General features: G+C 39.8%; 2 protein-coding genes across 5 annotated transcripts in view; both read right to left on the bottom strand.

Moving 5' to 3' along the window:
• Positions 1–2999: 2999 nt before the first annotated feature.
• Nras (NRAS proto-oncogene, GTPase) lies at positions 3000–13702 on the bottom strand. Its single transcript, XM_041638076.1, has 7 exons — positions 13592–13702; positions 13005–13132; positions 11649–11827; positions 8154–8313; positions 7092–7215; positions 6558–6599; positions 3000–6482 (listed from the first exon to the last, which is right to left on the bottom strand). Exons 2-5 carry the CDS (start codon positions 13113–13115, stop codon positions 7096–7098), a joined length of 570 nt encoding a protein of 189 aa, XP_041494010.1. The 5' UTR covers positions 13116–13132; positions 13592–13702; the 3' UTR covers positions 3000–6482; positions 6558–6599; positions 7092–7095.
• Positions 13703–13853: 151 nt separating this feature from the next.
• Positions 13854–23575, bottom strand: part of Csde1 (cold shock domain containing E1) — a 39273-nt gene continuing 29551 nt past the window's right edge. For all 4 annotated transcript variants that reach the window (XM_041638006.1, XM_041638005.1, XM_041638007.1 and 1 more), the window contains 8 exons: positions 21411–21518; positions 20649–20824; positions 19776–19888; positions 17983–18102; positions 17093–17271; positions 16506–16669; positions 15541–15673; positions 13854–15131 (listed from right to left, as the gene is read on the bottom strand). In XM_041638006.1, the coding sequence (XP_041493940.1) occupies positions 15084–15131; positions 15541–15673; positions 16506–16669; positions 17093–17271; positions 17983–18102; positions 19776–19888; positions 20649–20824; positions 21411–21518 (1041 nt within the window). In that variant the 3' untranslated portion in view covers positions 13854–15083. The remainder of the gene's footprint in view (positions 15132–15540; positions 15674–16505; positions 16670–17092; positions 17272–17982; positions 18103–19775; positions 19889–20648; positions 20825–21410; positions 21519–23575) is intronic.

Here is a 23575-nt window from a genome sequence, read left to right as displayed (position 1 = left end):
GTGAAATACCCCAGTTATATCATGGACTACAGATCGTTTAGAACATCGTATTGAAGTCCAAATAATAAAATCACATTTTTTTCTTCCCTTTTCTGTATTTTTCCCTACCCCTTTTATCTCCTCCTGCCTCTCCTCTGACGTGCTGGGATTACAGGTGCTTGCCACCACATCCCACACAAACGGATGGCCCAGCTGTTAGCTGCCAACACTTGCTCCGACACGGTAGCAGCAGCCTCCTGTGTCTTGTCTTCTGACCCTCACACACAGTCACACACCCTCCTACAAGCACATACAACAAAATACCGTACTGTTCAACAGCCTTTCACTTAGAGGCGCTTGTTTGTGAGGTGAGGCTCTGGAAGCAGATGACACTCTGCAGGTATGAACATACGGTTTGGGAGTCTGAGAAGTTCATGATCAGACAGTTTGGTAAGGGCCTTTTGCTGCATTGTAACATCGCAGGATTGCATGAGAAAGAGGCCAAACTGGTGGGGCTACCTTACTTTCTAACAACCTGTTCTGTCAGTAGCAGGCCCAATTTCTCAACACCCCACTCACACCCTTGAGAAGGGCATTAATTGCTGCTGGAGGTGGTGCCCTCTAACCCAGTTAGCTCCTATTAGGTTTTACCTCTTAAGAGAGTCCACCATCCCAATACCAGTGACCTTGGGAACTAAGCCTTGGGGCTATAAACCTTACCACTCTCCAGGCCCCACGGTAGTGTCCAATGTCTGGTCTGAGCCATTCATGGCTGGGGGGTGTGCTGTGAAGAGCAGCCGTTCCAAAAAGTCAAAAAGGAAAACAATGGCAGTGAGATGAGAGTGCATTTGGGGCATCGTGGACAGTTCCCAGTATCCTCAGGAAACTCAAGAGGCTGGGGGCTCCAACCAGGGGCTAAGGAAGTTGGGCCCTTTGGAAGTAGTTTACAAATTACAATGAAGAAACTTGTTTTGGGTCTCTGTTCCCAGTGGACTATGGGGGCCCTGCTGCCCTGTCCAGAGCAGCGCAGAGCCTAGGCATAAGACAGGCTGCAGCATGCTCTCCTGAAATGGGAACAAGTGGTTAGGACTCTGCCTGTGCTTCCCGGCACGGCCCAAAACAAATGCTGCAGTCAGGGAGGAACACAGGCTTTGCTAACTTGGTTCATATGCCATGCTAGGGTTTCATTTTTTTTTTTTTTTTTTGTGTAGCCCAGGCTGGCCTCGAACTCGTGATCCTCATGCCTCTGCCTCCTTCAGCAAATCCTACCGGCGTGCGCCACCACAACCGGCTAGGGTTTCATTTTTGAACTTTAATGTTAAATGTCAAACTCCTCAAATTTTACAGGCAAAACATGCATACATTTTCAAGATCTCTTGACCTATCTTTCAAGATGTCTTTAAATTCTGTCTCCCATGGACTTAAAAAACATGTAGGTCAGGCACACTTGGTCTGAGCTGTAAAGGTGGAGAACTGATTTTACGCATACCAAACTGTTTAAAATAATGTGTAAGGCTTTTCTTTCAGACTTAACTACCATACATAATCCGCACGACTCAAGGGCCTACAGAAAACGCTAATACCACCAATTTTGTCACATCCACAGCAACCGTTCTGGAAGAATGCTTTTCCTAGACTGGGCAAGACCTCAGGCTCCTATCTTTAAAAGCTCTGACAGCTGCTAGCTTCCAAGCACATCTGCCCCCGTCAGGCATAGCTGTCTCTATCTTTAGAACCGTTGAGAACACTTTCACCCACAAAGGTTCCTACACAGCCGTGGCAGCTGAACTTAGCCTTGCTAAGCAAAGACTAGATTCTGCCATTCGGGTTAAGAAGTAACCAGTTCCCATTACCAAATGGGTTAAAATGATGATGAGGTATGAAGTAATCTGTGTGACGTAAGTCTTCAAGTGAGAACCATCAGTACTGTAGGCCCGCTCACTGACCCAGCCATTTCAGCTCCTTTTGACACTGAAAAGCACACTTGCTATCTACTTTGGTACATTCTTCATTTTGGTTTTTCATTTAGTAAGGTGAAGGACCATGTGTTATTGCTTGGTTATTTTAAAAGCATTACAAAGCCTTCTTAGGCAGTTTTGCAAAAATGGTCACACAGGGCCTCTTTTCATGTATTTATGGGTATCAAGTAACTCACGCAGCTACGCTGGTCTTTTGATGACCTTGAGTATTGCCGGTTATGTGGGGACACGACAGAGCTGCAGAGCTGAATCTTAGCTTCCTTAGGTGGGCCTTCACTGTCAGTCCAAAACATCCTTACCCTGAGTGGTCCTACTCAGCCGTATTTTGTCACTTAAACTTTTCTCCTCTTGCCTTTACCTCCCCAGTGCTAGGATTATTAATGTGTGCCCCCTCACCTGGCTCAACAGTAGTGTGCCTCTTATTCATGAATGAGAGTATGACAAATAGTTTAATAATCCCCCCAGGCAAAGCAAACCTTGACTTATATATAACCAAATATATGGTTGTATATGTGGTCTACAACCCAAGTCTCCCCACGGATGCATACAATTGCAGGGAGCAACACACAAACTTTCACCTGTGTGCATACTGTTTCTTCCTGGACAGATATACATAAGCACGTTTAGTTTGTAGAGTGGACACATTAAGAACTTGCCAGCTCACACAATAAACTAGTAATGTGTTGCTACACTGCTCTCACGTTGAACCTTTAGATAAACTGTGTGACTGATCCTTACAATGAGACAAGGGACCCCAGAACAGGTACTGAACAGTGTGGCTGTATGGTGTGAAAGGAAGACTCATGTCTAGCAGGGTAGAGCAGGACCCTGTCAAACTTCATCATGCTACTTTAACACAATGGGGCCCTGGAGTAACAAAACCACAGAAAGAGAAGTCTCAGTGAAGAACCGAGGAGATCACTTATTGTATTGAGATCAAATGAGCTTGAGTCTCCCCAACACTGTTCAAATGGCAAATGAATATCTTAAATTAAAATACATTTTCTATATATATTAAGGACCCTTTGAGGAAAATACAGGTAAGCAAAGAACTTCCAGTTTTTTATTTTTTTTTAAATTATTTAACAAGGAAAACAGTCAATCAAGATTTTAAAAATTAGAATGGATTAATTTACAATATAACAGTCAACTTCACTTAGGCCACGGGGCCAACAGTTCTCATTGGAACAGCAGGTGTGCACAGTTGATGTTCTGACCTTTATTGGACAGCACGGAAACACAAAAGTCATACAACTTCCACCCCCCCTCTCTCCAGAGTTCAAATACTTGCTTAGAGCAGTACTTAGACTTTTAAAACCCAGTTGTATTTTTAAAAATATCTACAACTAATCTCATGAGAACACTCTTAAAACAATTCTTATATAAAAAAAACCCACCTTAAAATAAATTTGTGGCACATCAGACAGCTTAAAGAAATAGCAAAAATAAAAACTGTTTAAGAATTATCATCTCTCTCTCTTTTTTATTTCAGAAACCACCCAGGCAAATGTTTTCCATGGTTAGCTCTGCCTCTCATGCCCAGCGGAGACGGGGTTTGGGGAGGAATGCACATCTCCAGTCCTTGGCGGAGCTGCCAGCTGAGGTTTATCACTCAACGCAAAGGAAGACAAGACTAAGCTCACACACATTCTAAAATGGGGAAAACAGACATTTCTCTTTATAAAGTTTGCGTCTTTCTTCATATTCAAGTCATGAAAAAGTTCACAGCAGTTAAAAGGCTGATTCTACAGGTGGCTGGCTAAATAAAACCAACCCACGACCACTCCATACACAGCACTCTGACCAGTAAACACAGTACTGCGTTACCAACTCACATACTTTTCATGCTGGAGCAGAGCGCATCTAACAGGTTTACAAGATTGGGTATCAGAGCTCTGAGAATACTTCATTTTCATACTCTCCAATGTGTGAACAAAGCTTAAAATAACTAACTTAAAGGAATACGTTCATCTGGGACAGCTGGCCAGGCACTTAAATTCAGAGAGGGGCTTTACAGTTGAGGTACACTGGAACTATCTTTAGAAATCACACATTCTAAATCCACTTTTTGATACCACACCAACTCAACTTACTTAGCTTTTGTCATTGTTGTGCCAAAATTCATACCCCGTGGAACATAAGCTACCAAGAGCATCTGAAGCCTTAATTGGCTCCATTTGTATACTTCTGTGCTCAGGACATACTGGAGACCAACTATAGACATATACATATGAGGGATATGGTCAAAAGAAGAAAGAGGAGTAACTTTCTCCCTAACCGGACACTTAAGTTTAACATTTAACAGACTTTTGGATACACATCACCAGTCACGCAGACACATTAAAACAAAACAAGCCGAGGTGATGGGCTCAGCAGCTGAGGGAGGATGACTGAGCAATGCTCTTAAAGGCAGCATTTAGGAGCACAAACGCCATGTAAATGGTCCCAGCATTAGCACTGAGGAGCACAGGGTATGTTTCTTGTTCCAAGGTGATGGGGAATTTGCTTAACAATGAAAATTCATATTAGAAAGTAAAGGATCAGGAAGATGTGGTGAAACATGCCTGTAATCACAGCACTTGGAAAGCTGAGCAGAGAGGACTGCTGTGAGTTTGAGGCCAGCCAGAACTACACAGCAAGGTCCTGTCACAAACAAAAGAGCCCCAAGGTTCTCAGTAGGTTTTAAGGTATTACAAGAACAGAGAAGAAAATGGCCATTTTGGAATTAACTTCATTTTTTTTTTCAATCAAGATATCTAATTTTACTTTTCATTAGAATAACTGGGCTGAGTTTTAAGTATTACCATGAAAAACAAAACTCACTGATGAATTACCAGGGCATGACCTGCAAATGGGAATACCCAGCCCCTGTACACCAACCACTTATGGTATTTTACATTCTTTTCTCAAACAGCAAAGGGTATCTCTTGATTTGAATGAACGCATCAGCTTTTGTTATTTGGCAAACTAACTTATCGATATGTTTTAAATAAATACTTTTAAAAAGCTATATAAAGAACAGTTATATGACAGCAGAGAGGGATGGAGGTATGAACTCTGGCTTTAGTTTCCATGTGGCTAGAAATAAGGATCTGAAAATGTAAAGACTTGTAAGCTTACTCCACTGCACACTGAGTATTTCCAGTCCTTGTACAGGACCACACTTTTATCCTTGTAGCGCTAACAGCAGGCATCAGGCAAAATCTATAAGCAGAAGTAACGGGCAGGGAGCAAATAGAGGTGAATTTTTTTCTCTGTGATGCTAACTGGCTTGTTCAAGTTTTGAAACCATGACCCTGGTCCATTAGCACCATTATTTATTCAACTGAAAGAATTATTCAAGATCCTGTGGGATGCTTGAACTGCTATAGGATGAGGGAAGGGGGATAGTGAGAAGGGGACTAAGGGCAGCTCTATCTAACTATCTATCTATATATGCCAAGAAGAAATGATGCAGCAAAGATATAATCCGTCTGCTAATAAACTATATTTGAGGTGGGAAGAATCATCGATCATTGCTATAAAGTAATAACATACCAGTTTTTATAGTATTTGACTAACTACAGATGGAGAGTTTCCTGGTATGACCCAAATTTGGTTATAATGGAAGTTCATTGAATGCTAGGATATCAGTAAACAAGAAAAAATTACAAATATTTATAAGTAAAATTCTACCAAAAAATATTAGATAAAAATTAAGTGAAATTATTCATAATTGTTTCAGTATCATCTTTCTCTTGGGAGAATCCCAAACAGGGAAACTATCTTTATGGACACAGACATGGCATCTGCCATCAGGTGGACACACCTTTCCCTCAACGGTAGATGGCTCAGTCACTTTCCTATACAATGGTTCTTGAAATATTCATTCCACTTACAAATGGCAAAGGAAGCCTACAGACCACTTTTAGGAAAAGGCACTTTGTTGTGAAGGTTGGGTTCAATTTCATGCAGCTGAGAAGACAAGGATGGACTCGTCAGTATACATGTTTGCATTTAGGAACTCAGAGCAGATGCCAGATTTTAGAATATAGCTGATCACAGTACAAATCCAATCAGCAACATTAGTTATATTCATGGGGAAACAGTAATTTATGACATTTCCCCCACAAACTAACATGGCCAAGTTCAACAGTTAGGGGAAAAGGCAAAAAAAAAAAAAAAAAAAAAATCACCAGCAGTTGCTACCATAGAGCTTAAGAAAGTGTTGTCAACAGAACTGCATATCTATAGTTTAGTTCTCTTTGTCGAGGTGTAAATTGCTTTTCAGAGGACAAACCCGGTTGGCAGAGGGGTGTGTGTTTCTAAGGAGGAAAAAGCCAGGTCAGAACACTATGGGGAGTAACGGGTACATTTCTCTGGTTGGACAGCCGAGTGAGGAGGTAGTTACTCTGAGGAGGTCTCAGGTTAGATGGCTGTGCTCATCTACTGAGTCAGGGGAGCAGAAGCAGAGCTTCGATGAGATGCAGAGAGCAGAAGAAACACGTCTCCTCCAGGGATGTCAGAACCAGGGCATCAGTGCAGCTGAAAGAAATGGGATGTATGAGAAACAAGGGCAAGAAACTAAATGTGAATCAAAGTATTTTAAACTTGTCTTACCTTGAACGTGGCTCTTTTCTGATGTCAGAAATTTCAAAGGGTCTAGAAAAGAACACAGTGACATTTATTTTCTATATTGTGAATCTTCAAATTCTATTCCACAAACATGGTATATACAGGTCTCAAATTCCTAATAGTATAAATAGGAAACTGTCTGTAGAATAAATGTTGAAAAAATAAATCAGACCCTAGAACTCTTTGAAAGGGAAATTATTTTTTAAATATTCGTGTGTGTGTGTGGGTGTGTGTGATGTATATTGGTGCCTGTAGAGGCCAGAGAAAGGGAACTGGATTCCAGAGTCACAGGAGGCTGTGGGCTACCTTACATAGATGCTGGGAAAGGAACTGGGGCCTCTGGAAAAGCAGTAAGTATTCCTAGCCACTGAACCATGTCTCCAGTTCCCAGAAAAGTTATTTTCTAGCTACAAATACATGGAAATTCTCACTTAATTTGCCAAAGACAGTAGTGCTCACACTGTTTGGAAGAGTCTACTGTTAAATAGGAGGAGTTGTGAGGAGAGAACATAAACTCACCGTACTACATTACCACACAGGGCAACCCCATACAACCTTGAGTGCCATCATCATTGCTATTGAGCTTTTTCATTCGGTACTGGCGTATCTCCCTTACTAGTGTGTAAAAGGCATCTTCTACACCCTATTGAAAGAAAAAAGAAAAGAAAAGGAAAAAAGAAAACAAAGAAAAAACTGCCACGGTCCAAACTGTAAGCTCTCACACTTCTTTGTGTGGATTCAAATACTAAATCAATAGTTGATAAATTCAGGTGTCACCTGAATAGGAATGGCCCCCATAGACTCATGTGTTTGAATGCTTGGCCCACAGGGAGTGGCACTATTAGGAGATGTGGCCTTGTTGGAGTAGCTGTAGCCTAGGAGGAATTGTGTCTCTGTGGAGGTGGGCTCTGAGATCTTACATGCACACAGTCTCCTTCTGCTGCCTGCAGATCCTTCTCTAGGAACCTGCCTGGTCTCTATGTTCTGTCACGATAATGGATTGAATTTCTGAACTATAAATCAGTCCCAATATTAAATGCTATCCTTTCTATGGGCTGCTGTGTCACGGTGTCTCTTCACAGTAACAGAAACCCTAAGTCAGACAACTAGGAAGATGACACTTAAGTCCAGCATTCCTAGGGGATCACACTGATAGGCTGATAAAAAAATGGCAAGTTTGCAAAGGAAACAAACAATACAAAGATGGTCCAGCAAAGTGAAAAGGGCAATGCAGGGGCACAGAATAGACTATAATTACCAAATATGAGGATTCCCTTCAGTAAGGTTCACCCTCAATAGTGGGGAATGCTGATAGAAAATGCTTAAAAGTATGTTTAATTGAAGTTCTTCACTAGAAAGAGTTGAGCCTGTTAACACAGAATAAAAATGCTACAGAACAGAGTTAATGGACAAGGGGGGGTGACAGACGGACACAGAAAATTAACAAAAACCCAAAACCAATCAAGCAAAACCCATCAGAAAACCCTTAGAAAGAACATGGACTATATACCTCTACCACACTTGACCAACCAAACCTCTCTGCTTAAACAAGCACTCATACAGCTCAAATCTCTAGCATACCTGTCGGGTCTTGGCTGAGGTTTCAATGAATGGAATCCCATAGCTCTTGGCCAGCTCATGGGCTTGCTTTGTGTCAACTGTCCTTGTTGGCAAGTCACACTTGTTCCCTACCAGCACCATAGGCACATCATCAGAGTCTTTCACTCGCTTAATCTGCTCCCTACAACAGAGAAGACAGGAGTAGATCATAAAAAAAAAAGGTGGCAAGTCCTTTTAGCTTTTATTACTCAGCTTACAAATTCTGAACACTTATGATACAGCTATAGACCTATAAGCTAAGAATGTCAGTTTAGATTTGGTGTAGAATCTGTAACGAGACTGTGTCTACCAATTCACTTCCTAGAAATGGCTGGCTCTTGTATCCCGACACATGTCCTGAATAGACTCCTAGATCTTCCAAAAAGCTTGGCTCTGGATCGCATTGGAAACCACAAACAATCTAAGTTTAGAAGTATAAAAAGTAGAGTTTATAGATTCTAAATGACTCAAAAATTTTTAACTTATACCTTAATTCATGTGTGTGTGTGTGTGTGTGTCATGGCATGCGCAGGGAGGTCAGGACAACCCTGGGAAGTTGGTTTTCTCCTCTCACCACGTGGGTCCTGGGGAATCAAACTCAGGTTGTCAGGCTTGGCAGCAGGTACCTTTGCCCACTGAGCCATCTTGCTGGCCCCTAAATAACTTTTGAAGCTCCCTTTACACTATTTAACGGATGATAACAGAGTCATTCTTTAAGACGGCTGGTGCCCTAATTACTTTCCTCAAACAAAATTACAGCTGGAAGCCCAAGATATGTAACACCAAGAAATCCAGATTTGCTCTTAACAAATGTATTGCATGCAGGCATGTGCACAGGGCTGGAACTATCAAAGATAGCTCCCCCTCTCAAGATAGGGTTTTTCTGTGTGGACCAGGTTGGCCTTGAACTCAGGGGTCCACCTACCTCTGCCCCCTGAGCGCTGGATTAAAGTTGTGTGCTACCACACCTGGCAAAGATAGCCTTCTTTTCGGTGTCACATACAACATAGCACCTGGTACATTCTAGAAGTTATTGTTTGAGATTCTCTTGACAAAAAACTTTTTGTGGTAATAGGAACTGGTACCCAACATGATAGCCACTACTCAGTTGCTTCTGTGGCCAAGAAGTAATTCTCCAGTTTTGTGTAAATGTTAAATAACTATAGCTGGTCATGGCTATTACACTGCATAGCACTACTCTAGACTCTATCCTTGGATTTCAGTCATATACCCCAACTTCATCCTACTGGTGATCTACAGAACTGATTTGGTGTAATGTCAGAATCCTTTGCCACCCCACAGCCCCAATCCCCAAACTAAACTAAACCAAACCAAACTGAAACTAAGATGGGCACTGGAAGTGCACGCCTTTAATCCCAGCTTGCAAGCAAGAAGGTGCGGAGGCAGAAGCAGGCAGATCTCTGAGTTCAAGGCCAACCTGAACAACAAGCCAAGTTCCAGCTGGGGTTGTTAGAGAAACCTTATCTTAAAACAACAAACAAACAAAAACCCAAAACAAAACAACAAAAAAACCAAACCTTTAAACAAAGACCACCCCCTCCCCCCAAGAAAAAAACAACAAACCAGGACCTTAACTTTGTAGCTCAGGTTGGCAGTAAACTTACCACCTAGAACAGGGTAGCCTTCAACTCTCAATCCCCTTGCCTTGCCTTCCCAAGTACCACCAGTGCCCAGTGTTGGCTGGCTAGGTTAAGGATATTGCAAACCAGCTTAAACACTTGGAGCATGTCCCTATTGGTCACTGCTGTCCCTAAAATATTCAACCTTCTATGAGGATCAGACACAATTTTTTCTCAATGTCAGTGTACGACTTCTAAGCAAGTGACTTATTTTCAGCATACACAAACTGACTAGACAGCTATCATGTCTGCAGTGTCTGATGAACATCACTGGAGTATCATGCTATTACAGAATAAGCTCGCTGAATTTCCTCTTCATTTATTTTTAAGCCTATCTCTAAAATAACATAATTTTGCTATACTACACACATGCCACAGTGCAAATGTGGAGGTCAGAGGATGGGTCTTTCCTTTGACCATGTGGGTCCTGGGACTGAACTCAGTCATCAGGCTTGGTGGCAAGTTCCCTTATGAACTGGGCCATCTACCTGACCCCAAATAAGTGCTCAGTCAGCAATAAAGTCATCCCTCGGGAACCAAAGATAATTAGTTTCAAGATTTTGTTACCTCCACGAAGAACATCAAACACTGAGGAAACAAGGAAATAAGTCTGGATTTAAGAGCGTAGGCAGGCTTACAAAGTGGGTACTATGGGCCAAGCACTCTTCTGAGTGTTGTTTACTCTTGGCAACTTTCTATAGGAGGTATTATTTTTTCAGGTTTAGTTTGTTTTGTGTGTGTTTCTGCAGCATGTATGTCAATGCACCATATGTGTGCCTAGTGCTCAGACAGACCAGGCCAGGACACCAGATGCCCTGTAACTGGAGTAACAGATGCTTTTGGGCGTCCCATGTGGGTGCAGGTAATTGAACCTGGGTTCTCTTGAGCTATTTCTCTAACACCGAAAGAAGTATTCTTATCTCATAATAAATTTACAAACTGAGAAACATAGATTTAGTGTTTCATCCTAAAGTTAAATCTTTATTTTAAAGACTTTAAAATAAAGTTTAAATAAGATATTTGTTCTAAAGTTAGATCTTTATTTGAATCTTTATATAAAACGTATCTAATTAATAACAGAATCAAGTTTCAATCTTGTTAAGGCCTGAAGATAGAATACTGCTCTAAGAGAGGCCTGCTGTTTTTTTTTTTTTTGGGTATAGATCTGCTAAAGAAAAAGAAAACCACAATTCCAAAAATCCAACAAAGTGCATCTGAACTCTGACTCTGTAAAGTAAGAATCTTGGCTAAGCATGATGGCATATCTATTACCTGGAATGCTAGCACTCGAGAGGCTGAGGCAGGATTGTAAATTCAAGGCAAGCTTGGGATACATAGTAACATCCTGTCTCAAAAATATAAAATGAATAAATAAAGATGTCTCTCTCCTCTGCTCCTCAGGAGCATGCGTCTCTTACATATGACTAGTATACTAACAGTATAACTTTTACTGTTGGTGATAACCAGATTCTTTCTTTCCTTTTAATACTGGGGATTGAAACTGGGGTCCCACACATGCGAGGCAAATACTTTACCACTGAGCTCTAGCTCCACTCCTTAGCCCCAAATCCTCACTATCACACAAGCCAACAGTAATTTTCCCTGTAAGAAAAAGGTATGTATGGACGTGTCAGTGAACTAGCTCAGTCGGTGGGCAAAGGTGCCTACTGCTAAGCCAAAATCCCAGGACCTAAGGAGAGAACTTTTCATTAGCTGTTCTCTGACCCCCATGGCACAATGTCCCCACATCCATAAATATCCACACATTTTAAAAGTTGTGTTCCCTCATTCAGAACACATGTAAAATTTTACTTTTAGAAAGTAATATTCCCAGTACCTGTAAAGGTTAATATCTGCAAATGACTTGCTATTGTTGATGGCAAAAACGCAGAGGAATCCTTCGCCTGTCCTCATGTATTGGTCTCTCATGGCACTGTACTCCTCTTGTCCAGCTGTGTCCAGTATGTCCAACAGACAAGTCTCACCATCAATTACCACTTGTTTCCGGTAAGAATCCTGGGAATGTGAAAGGGTGTGGAGGTGGGGCATGGAGAAGCTCAATCTTTATTTAAAACTAGAGGAATGCAATTATCAAAGATAACAAGACTGACTACGTGACTAACCCTCAAAGTGTTAACAGGTAGCATACTCCCCCCCCAAACACACACAGTGTGTGCACCGGGGAGACAGAGGCAGGTGAATGAGTATCAGTAAGCTCAGGCCAGCCAGGGTAGCACAGTGAGACCTGTCTCAAAAACAAAACAAAACCTAAAGCCAGCCTGGCTAGCCAATGAGGTTAAGAACAAAAAGAAACAAACCATTAATAAAAAACAACTAGCTCCAGAAACTTCTGATATGGTTTTATGGTAATAATCTTACTTTTATTGTATAATATTCCCACTATTTGAAAGGCCTTATCTGTGGTGCTGGAAGTGTGCTTATATATTGTCCCATGCTTATATATGGTCTCATAAATATATTAAAATGTAGCCTCTGTAGATACCCCCCTGTATGGTAGAATTTACACATGAAAAAATTCTTTGGGTCTCAACTGCAGTTCAGGCAAGTCTTGAACTTGGAACCTTCTCCCTCAATCTCTTGAATGCTAAGCTTTGCAGACATATACACCAGAGCCCAGTAGAGTTATGGAAATTTAACATCATGAAGAAAAATGAGACTCATGGAGATTTAGGTGATTTTTCTCAATATTCCATAACTAAACTGCAGAGATATAATTCCTAGGCACAATGACTCAAAATCTCAACTTTTTACCCCAGCTCAGTTTGGACTAGCTCAAGAATGAAAACTGGACTCTCCAGAACTCTGAGTTCTCTATTTCTGCTGTATGATTTCCTACATCTTTTCCCTTGTGACCTATTTAACAGTTGCAAATACATGAAGAAATGGGATGAACTCCATACTGTATTTTTCCAACAGTTTACAAACTGCCAAAAAACTGTATACCTTAAAAAAAGGTATAAAAAATGCTTTGGTAAGCATTAACTCGTTTCTACAAACTCTTTAATATTTATTTTTAGAATACAGTATCTCAAACACCTTCTTGCTTTCTCTCCACTTTACTTTCAAAGAATTAGAGAGGATGTGTGTGTGTGTGTGTGTGTGTGTGTGTGTGTGTGTGTGTAAGAGAAAGCCAAAAGTGGGAGCCAGGGCCAGACAGTGGATTGGGCCTCACCTCTATGGTGGGATCATATTCATCCACAAAATGGTTCTGGATTAACTGGATTGTCAAAGCACTTTTCCCAACACCACCTGCTCCAACCACCACCAGTTTGTACTCAGTCATTTCACACCAGCAAGAACCTGTAGGAAAGCAGTAATTACGATTAACTAGCAAGCCAAACCTAAAGCACTTTAAGGGTTTCTGTGAGTTACTAAAGTCAGTTTCAAAGTTCAATACACTTGGCTTTCCACTTAAATTCCCAAAGTGATCCAAGCACAAAAACACTTGCAGGTGAGTGCCCCAGTTTCTTGGATTAAGACTCGCGTCTACTTTTCAATCGTACTCGGCCCCGCCCTCAACCTACCGGAAAGGAAACCCCCTTCCTATTCTCTTGCAAATCTAAGCTCTGGGGTCTGCCTGGCACAACCACTTCCCGAAACTCCCCTTTCCGGCTTCGAAGATCACCCCACGGACAGCAGCAGCCTGCCAGGGTCCCCCACCCAGGCCTTTGTCTCCAGCTCGCCGAGTCTCCGCTCTTCCTGCACACGCCAGCCAACTGCATGCTGCGGAGCCCGATGCTACTCAGACCGGAGCCTTACCTCAAGCTCCGCGGACCCCGCTTCAGGAGGTTCTCGGACCTCAACCTGCAAAACTGTTGGAGACCCCGAAACCGCCATGAACAGCCCCCACCCGGGAGCGGCACTTCCGGCCCCACCCGCTACGTAATCAGTAAGCGCCCAGAGCGTCCAAGTCCCCGCCCTGGCCACGTGGGCCGGCGACCTAGGAGTCTTGTGGCTGGCCGCACCCAGTCCCGTCCCTCCCACTCCGGTTTCAATAATGAAAGCACTGGGTGCTAGTGTCTCAAAAATCAGTAAAACTTTATTCGCTTCCATTCTTTCGCCATTAACAGAAAAACGGAGAAAGCAAAAATGTTTTGTGTTTACAAAGATAAATGGCCTCTTTACCCAGAGATCAAATACTCAAATGACAACGGGGAAGATGAAAAGTGCCCTCCCCCACAACCCCTGAGCTGACTCTTGTCACCTTTAGACAAAAAGCCTTCACTCCACTAGCCAGAGACCCTATTTGGGGCCAATTCAAGACGAGGGCCGAGAAATCAGGCCAATCCATTCCCGTGATACAAAGTTGAACAGAAGCTGCACCAAGGATCAAGTGCCTGTATTCAACAGGACATTGGATCCAGGGGGCTACTTATAAAAAAAAAACAAGATTCATTTCAGGCACAACTTTTTTATTTTTTTTTGTTTTGTTTTGTTTTGAAATCAGTAAAAGAAACTGGGTCCTAGAAGCTGCAGTGATCTAAGCAGCAGCAATTTTGTGCATTTGTCTTTTTGTTTAAATACGTTTAAATTATCACACTGCTGGCACACTTCATTTGCATGAAATTCTGCACCATACATACTAATTGTAGTAAAGTTATTTACCCCCCACCCCATCCCAGGGGGAAAAAAAACTACTCTGGAAGATAATTTTCACTGAAATGTAATCAAACTCGTTAAGTGGATTGTGACAAGATTATAAATGATATGAAAATAACATTTTAACATTTGGCCATCAACTTAAGAAAATCGTTTGCTATATAAATTTTTGCAATTTTTAAAGGTAATATAGTCTACCTTCATATGGTCCTCAGAATTAAAGCATAATGAACAGGAAAGAAAAGGAAAAGAATGCGGCTGAGCTAAGTAATGAAGGTAGAGTATATACTGACTAGAGTGCAGAATTTCATAGGGCCAACAAGGTAACAGTCTGTATTGTTCATTTACACAGGCGAAGTGGAATTTGCAATTACCAGTTGCGTTAAATGCACCAAATAAAGCTCCTAAATTGATACTATAAGGCGCCACCTTAAGTTTCCCAGGCTGCAACTGTGCATAATTTTAAAATGGTTTCTTAAATTTATTTATTTTTTTTTAAACATAACACGAGGAAGGTGTTAAAACTGGTGTATAGCTCAATAGAATAAGTATTCCAGATTTTAGGAGGGATGAAGAGAAAGATATTCAGAACCCTTCACCAGATCCCCCCAAGTTGACCATAGTGGATTAATGATGTGCTTTGTGGGTGTGGTTAGTCAATGACACCAGCTTGGCGGATCTTTCTTTCTGCACCAAATCCCTGTGAAGAAATAAAACAGCTAATGAACTGAGTGTATAACAATCACAAGACATAATCCTAACAAAATATGAAAATACTACTTTAAAATTTTATATCTACTACAAATTCTCTCCTAAGAGTAAGCAGCTTATTGAGTAGGCCTGAAAGCAAGATGTGCTTCTTGGTGTGATATCATACACCTGTAATCCTACCACGGGTAAAGCAAAGGTAGAGTGGGGAGTTTAAGGCCACTTATCTGCATATGCTCCTGTCTCAAAAACGAAAGAAAAAAAAGGTTCTTACACAAAGTATCTATTAGGGATGAATCAATGTGTCTGGGAACCCTACCTAATAATAAGCAATCCTTGCTTCACTAAGTTCTTTAAGCTGAAGTAAGTTGATCTCCCTTAAATCCCCAAAGGAATCATACCATTGAGTTATCTGGTCCCCTTGGCTGACGAAGAACCATTAGACGAGGAGCACTAGCATCATCCAGGGTGATATTCTTCAAGCGATTGACCAATCGATCAGGTCGAGGAGCTGCAACAGCTTTGGGGCCTTCACTGTAAGTGTGAAAGTGAGAAAAATCAACAATTGCTGGGAAGAAGGCAATCATCTGGTAGGTGTCCTACCCAAATGACTCACTTTTAATGAGGGGGACTCTTGACTCAACTTAGACAGCTAGCAAGACAAGACAGACAAGTTTGGTTTTATATACTTTTCCCAGCTCAGCTGCAACCAGACAGATGCTGTGAAGAATTGTTTCAGTGAGACCCTAGACTTGTCTGCAGAAAGACTATTTCCACAGATAACATAAAACAAGGTAACATGGAAAACCTTTAAAAGTCTAACATTAACAGTTCTAGATTCCTACCGTTAAAGGGAACAATGTCGAGCCTAAAAATCCTAATAGCATGAATCATGATGACTAAGGTATAAAAATTAGACATTTAAGAAGCACAAGTAGAAAAGAGTTAATAAGCTGAATTTCTTAAAAACAAGAATTATGTAACCTTCTAATATTGAAGGCCAGCACATTCAGTGCTAACAAATCACAGTACCCAGGTATGTTCTCAGGTCAAGTATATAAGACTCAAGGTCATTTAAAAAAAAAGAAAAAAAACCCTCAAGGTCATACAATGAATACTAAAGGTAGAAAATGGACGACGGATGGCATGTGTAAGCAAGCTCAAAGTTAGTCATGAATATATAAAGTTGAGACCTGTCTCAAGCCAATGACAATACTAGATAGAGGTAAAAGTGGAATATACCTAATAAACCCAAACAGACAGATTGGAAAAGGTAAGAAATCTGGCAAAGCACATACTACTAAACAAATTAGGGAAATGAACTCAGGGCAGTTACTAATCCAACCACAGTGAATAATAAACTCACCAGACTCGCCAAACATTACAGGCACTGCATTTCCCAGTACGCTGATTTAGAATCACTGAGAATTCCACCTCATCTCCTGCCTGTAGCTCAATGCCATCCTGAACTTCTTTCACGTGAAAAAAGAGCTTCTTGCTATCTCCTACTTCATAGTTAATAAAGCCAAACTAGAAAAAGAAAACACACATACACAAAATTTGCAATGGAGAAGACATACTAGAGAAAGGAAACACACTTCATTTTGAAAGGTAACGCTAACTCTAATTAGAAAGGACTTATAAAACATGGCATTAATATTGATGAGCCAAATTCAGCTGGGTGTATTGTAGAATTCATGAGTAGAGTTACAACTTTGAAATGATTGTCATTCATCTTAAGCACGACTAAGATACTCCTCACTGAGTGACAGCAATTAACAATCACCCTTATTTTCTCCTTGCTAATGCTGGAGAAACAATAAAGTCCAAATAAAAACTACATGAGTCAGGCACGACAGTTTAATTCCAGCACTTAAGAGTGCTATGAGATGAGGGAAAGAGGGGTATCAAAGGATAGATGCAGATCCAGAGGCATAGATAGCACTTAATTACCTGATCTTTCACACACTCCACAGTGGCCCTACGAAGGGGTGTGATGTTGTAGGCCATAGTTTGTGCATTTTGGCCAAGAACACACAACTGGAACTTGACACTCTCCCCTTTCTGTAGGCAATCTCCTTTGTTGGCCATCCCAACTATGCCAAATGGATACACTTCACCTTTCATATCCCCTGTAAGCAAAGTGGCATAAAGTCTAAATATACACAATGATTTTGGAACCTTGTAATTTTTTAAACATGAAAATTTTGCCTTAAAACTTAACTATAAACGAACTGTTCTTTATTTTACATTCTTTCTGTCTTACAGATGATACAAGGATTTCTTTATGAGAAAAGTCATCATTTGAGTGAAATGTTCAACTACTCCATCATTATTTAATCCTGTTATCCTAATTATGCACCATTCCCTACTATTTCTATTAGCCTTAGTTGATGCACACTTTTCAAATAAAATTGGCCTTTCTGTGTGGCGGCGATTAGGAAAAAATAAAGACCAAAATTTTGAGTGCTTAAAGAGGGGTAGAATATTACAGAAGTAAAAAGTGGAGAGAGTCAACACCTAGTGGATACCTGGGTGCTAAGAAACAGTACTTCAGGAAGTGAAGTAAGTATTCATAAAAATGAATGGTATCAAGCTAAAAGACTAGTTTAATCCAGGCTGACCACATTTTCAAGGAGTATAAGAATAAAATTAAGCATGGAAAGGGAGTCCTTTCTAAATTGAGCTTCCAAAAAGAGAGAAAGAGAGAAAGAAAGAAAGAAAGAAAGAAAGAAAGAAAGAAAGAAAGAAAGAAAATGCAATGAACCCTATCCAATATTAAAAGGTTGTTAAATGCTCATCAGAAGGCATGGGAGATTTCACTGTGTCATGGATGTGCTTACCTTCCTCCACAATCTCAATCATTCCTTGGTACTCAATCTGTGTTGGATCAACACCTCTCAGAGGACGAATGACTTTACCAGAGTAGATGGTGGGATTCGCTTCCTCAGTAATGCCATTCACTGCAAAACAAATGCACACATAATTTTCACTCAGCCATTTTAAACTCTATCTGATGGAAGAAAAGTGGGAAAAAAACACAATCCCAATATGCATACAAGGTGAATGTTTTTATTTAGATTTTCAAGGATTTTAATTTTTTTTCTGATTATATATTATGTATCTTTGCAATGACTGTAGTACCTCATATGCTATAAGAGGGCAACAGATCTCCTGAAGCTGATTTATAGAAAACTGAGGGCTATACGGGATAGGAGCTGGGAATACAGGTTCTTTGAAAGAACATACATTAGCATGCATGCAGCTTCCAACCACTGAACCATCTCTTTATCCCATTTTCCCCTCCTCCACAATGATCTCATTATGTAGTTCAGGCTGACTTAGAACTCAAGATCTTACCCAGTTGAGATTATAGATGCAAATTACCATCAACTAGTTAGCTGACTAAATTCTTAAACTGAAACAGGGAATCTGAAGCCAGCTCTATTTCTTGAATAATTACTTAACCATAAATGCTTCTAAAATGTCATTAACAATGCCTAAGCTTGGCAAATAGCTCAATCTGTCAGATATCACAAATACTCATATTTATACACGTCTTCTGAGCCTGGCATAGTGGTACACACCTTTAAATCCAGCACTCAGAAGGCAAAAGCAGCTGGATCTCAAGTTCAAGGACAGTCAGAATTACACATAGAAACCCTACCTTGTAAAATTCAACCAACCAACCTCCCGAAAAATATTCTTGTTCTTGTCACTTCTACTTTCTAACCACCCAAAAAAAAAAAAAAAGCATAAACGACCAGGACCTGTCCGCTTTGCCTCACAACAATATCTCTAGTGCATCAAACACACTGCATACTTAGGTATCTGTGGAATCAAAATGGATGGTCTTAGCTAAATTCCCCAAATAATACTTTCAAGGTAAAGTATTATTTGGGGAATTTAGATAAAGTCAAAATGGAGTTGTAGGCTGTGTAAAAATAGGAGATGCCAGAGCTGTCCTTCTCAAGTGCTAGATCCTGGGTTTCATCCCTAACACAGAAGCCACTCTCTCCCAAACCAAAGACAGTTCAGATGGTCTTCATTTATACATTTAAACCTATGATGCTCCAAAGCAATCTATCAGGAGAATGCCTATTTTCCTAACAGCAAAGATGTATCTATATAGAGAACATATTTCTGGGATTTAAAAACAAAATAGGAGGGTGCTTTAAAAAAATAAAGATATCCAATACAATTCCTAAAAATTATCAGAAATGCATAATTCCCCATCCCACTCCAAAATCAGATGTGAGCTAGGTAGGTAGCACACACAATAATGAGGTAAAGCCAGCAGTTCTCTGAGTCTGATGCCAGTCTGATCAACACAGCCAGTTCTAGGTCAGCCAAGGTTACAGAGTGAAAGACCCTGTTTTAAACTGCTACAGCAGCCTTCAAATTCAAAGTGCCATCTCTTAAATGTTACCCAAATCACAAAACTTGTGGAAATAAACTGTCATGTCTAGCATTCAGAAACCCAAGGTAGGGATATAAGAACATGGATCTCTGACAAACAGCCAAGGAGATGGTCTGAGCACCCGAGAGCGAATGTTGTAGGTCTTATCCTACTTTCTCACCCTATTTACTATCTTTCAGTGAAAGCACAGGATGAATAGGAATCACAATTCATTACCTGAGTGAGTCTTGTTTACTTTCTCAGCACTGACTTTATTGCCTTTGCCTTTGGACAAGCTGTATTCAACCATATCTCCCAGTTCCAGGCTATCAACATCACCAGAGAATTCACTAAAGGGAAAGGAAAATAAAGTGACATTAAAGGAAGCCATTAATACTAAAAACAACAGCAGCAAGCAGCTTTACTCTTTTTATTTTGAGACAGGGTTTCTCAGTGTAGCCTTGACTGTCCTGGAACTCACTCTGTAGACCAGGCTGGCCCCGAACTCACAGAGATTCACCTGCCTCTGTCTCCTGTGTGCTGGGATTCAAAACATCACCACCACCCAGCAACCTTTACTCTAATAGCCATGATAACTCTGCTTATACTGGACACAGTTTTAAGGTATTGATTCATTAAATCCTTAAACAGACAAAACCCCCCCAAAAAAAAACCAAAAAAAAAAAAACCAAAAAAACAAAAAAACAAACCTATTAAAGGAGGTACCTTATATCTCTAGCTTAAGATAATGAAAAGAAGCAAAGAAATTAAATCATTTGATGGAAGTAACATATATTTAAGTGGTAGAACCTGAATAGAAACTGAATTATTTAGTTCTGGTTCAACTATACTTTATACTATATACTATAACTGTGTATAACAAATCACATCATTCTCATATCAATATTTATAACAAAACAGTATTCTTTTATTGAAGAAGAAATTATAAAAAAGGCAGGTAAGTGTATTTCTATATACATCTTGCCATAATCACAAACAGAAAAACCGGGTCTCAAAAACTACAATTACAAAAAAGTATCAATTGATTAAATTTTTGAAACTCTAGTGCAAAAGAATATAAACAGTATGCTGCCCAATACTTTACCTTACCTATAATGGAAAAATATTTCCTTATCATGATTAGCTGTTTCAATAAATCCAAAATTATCTTTCAGAGTTGCCACATAACCTAAGAGCCTTTTGGAGTTAGAATTACGACCTAAAAGTCTCACACAAGTTGCAATTTGCTGTCCAGGTCTCTGTTTGTCACTAATACTAAATTCAACCTACATTAAAAAAAAAAAAAGAGAGAGTCATTAGTATCATTGTCACGTCCATGTCAAGTTCTGTAATTCTAAAAACAAAATCTAAAACACCCCCAACCATGCTTTTTTACTCCACATCTCTTTTGTAATTACTTTAATAGCATAATTTCCAGAAAAACTAGCTGTCAAGTCATTTTTCATAAAGCATTAAGATTTGTTCCTCAATGTATACTCTTAATGTCTCCAAAAGAAGGCTGTCTGAAAAGGCAAGCAGTATAAATCTCTGGCATCATTTAAACTGGGTCTATTTCAGTAAGTACTTTAAGTTTTCTTGTGGACGTATTTAAACTATCTAACAGCTGTCACCTTGCCTACTGAGTGCTAGAATTACAGGTGTATGCACCACACCTGTCTCTATAAATATCTCATATTTAAAAACCTAGTATTCAGTATGTTTTAAGCTCACAAGACTGTTTTAATTATACATTTTACCTTTCAAGTACAAAAATGTTTAGCCAAACTTAACGACATGTAAAGCATCCATCAGGGTTTATGATCAACCATGAACTTTTCCTCAAATAAGAAGATTATAAATTAATTATCTTGCCTTATCTCCTATCTGAGGAGAAGTAGATCCTTCCACATCCTTGGCTTGGAAAGCAATAGTCAGTTTCACCCCACAGTCATCATAAGCAATAATGCCATCTTCCGCCTCCTAAAAAATATAAAATACAAATAAATATCCTTAAGAACACTAACAAATTATAACAAAAAAAAGAAGAACTACCTACCTACAGAACTTAGAAATCCTTAACACAAAGAATTGGCAGAGTGATAGGAATTTATTCCAGGACCCTCAAAATAACACACATGAATAAAAGGTATGACTGCCTTTACTTACAGCTGCCTCAATCTACTTATATCACTGAGCCTTTTTACTCTTATCAGAAATTAAGTTGAATAGGTCATTTCCAGCCAAGAGAAAAATTTTTGCAGCATAAAACTTAGGCTTCTCATAAAGAAGATTCTTTAATATTCATAAGTAGCAGCTGAAATAGCAGAAGCTGGGTGGTGGCGGCGGCGCACACCTTTAATCCCAGCACTTAGGAGGCAGAGGCTGGCGGATCTCTGAGTTTGAGGCCAACCTGATCTACAAGAGCTAGTTCCAGGACAGGCTCTAAAGCTACAGAGGAACCCTGTCTCGAAAAACCAAACCAAACACAACAAACTAGCACAAATTGAAATTTCAACACTAACAATTTTTACACACATATATTTTTATATACAACCTGTAAACAAACTATCGCTTTTGTGGTTTAACACTATTTCTATAAGAATAATGTCAACATCATTAATTTGTCTTCTTCCCTACAGTAGCACAATTAATAAAAACCCAGAGACAGATGTTTGGGTGCAAGCTGAAGAAAAAAAAAGCAAAGCAGACAAATCACTAAGGAGTTCCTATCAAGGCTCAAACAAAGGGGTGACCCTATCCTTTGACTGACTGTAAACTGCAAAGCTCTCCACCAAACCTCAGACTGCAGACTGAGACCCTGAGCTGTTTCTGCTTATATTCCTCTTTAGGGCTGAGATTAAAGGCTTGCACCACCACCACTCAGCCTCTATGGCTAACTAGTGTGGCTGTTGGGTGTATGCCACCATTGCCTGGACTGTATGGTTGCCTGGTGTGGCTAACTGTGCACTCTGATCTTTATTTGTTAAAACACAAATAAAACATCACCATATTTCCGCTTTTAGTCTACAATAAAAAAAGACAGTAAGTAATATAAGAAAACTATATATAATAAACATAGTAACTCTATGCAATATATACAGGCAATAAGTATATCAGCAATGTCTAATCCATTTGCATTTGACAAATTCAGAGAAAATACTCCATATCTATCCTATTTTGGTTAGTCCAAAGTCTTGTACCTAATTTACTTTCTATTATAACTTGCATTACCATCCAAAACTATTCTTTTGATATCTTTCAACATTAAATACTATATACTTCTTTAGTGAATTTCTTTTCTGACTCTCATAAAGAAGGAAAACTCTTAACTATCTTAGTCTTCAATTACACCAGAGACCCAAAAAGGAAATATTAACTGAGTAATCAGGAAGTGCAAGCAACTTCCAAAAAAATGTGAGAAATGACAGAAACCGCTGACTGCCTGGACACCCTAAATTTCACACCTCATTGCTATTCCATAACCAAAACCAATTCACTTATGTTCTTCTGCAATTCACATTCTTTATAATTATTTATACATTAATTTCTTAAACATGAGCTATTTACCAGGTAAGCAATTTGTATTATCGAAACTATCTCCAGGTACTGGGAAGTCTTAAGGTTAAAAATAAACCGCAGTACCAAACCAGCACAATACCCCCTTGGTAATTATTTTAAAATGATCTGTTTTCTGGTAACTCTTTCATGTACCTTATAATTGACTACCTCATTTAGAGTTATACTACTAGCATCATGGTCCTAGAGTACATGACTGTCACTCCCAAATTGACAATCTTCAAGTACACACCAAAGTTCATCACTGAACTTGGCAATCAATGCTCTTCTCTCAACCAATCCACACACAACCTACCTTCTTCAAATGAGTTATCTGCTGCTTTCTAAAGAAAACCTCCCTCCCCCTTTTTCTTATCTACACCTTTTTCTGCCAGAAATGCACTTTATTCTATCTCCACATATTAAATGCAAATACCTTAATAAAACCATCCCAGACCTTCTAAGTTATTTACTTTTTCAGA

The sequence above is a fragment of the Microtus oregoni genome, unplaced genomic scaffold, assembly GCF_018167655.1.
Source record: "Microtus oregoni isolate MIOR12 unplaced genomic scaffold, Mior012 000054F_ref0000373, whole genome shotgun sequence".
Taxonomy (NCBI): domain Eukaryota; kingdom Metazoa; phylum Chordata; class Mammalia; order Rodentia; family Cricetidae; genus Microtus; species Microtus oregoni.
The sequence above is the reverse complement of the archived record's forward strand: the minus strand, read 5'-3'. Positions and strand labels throughout refer to the sequence as shown.

Bases quoted from the DNA above. Each gene is read 5' to 3' on its own strand.
- Nras (XM_041638076.1), bottom strand. From the start codon at position 13,115: ATGACTGAGTACAAACTGGTGGTGGTTGGAGCAGGTGGTGTTGGGAAA. The intron at 11,828-13,004 runs GTGAGGCCCAAT...TCACATTCCCAG, and splicing joins AATATGATCCCACCATAGAG to GATTCTTACCGGAAACAAGT. The intron at 8,314-11,648 runs GTACTGGGAATA...TCTCTGTTGTAG, and splicing joins GCAGATATTAACCTTTACAG to GGAGCAGATTAAGCGAGTGA.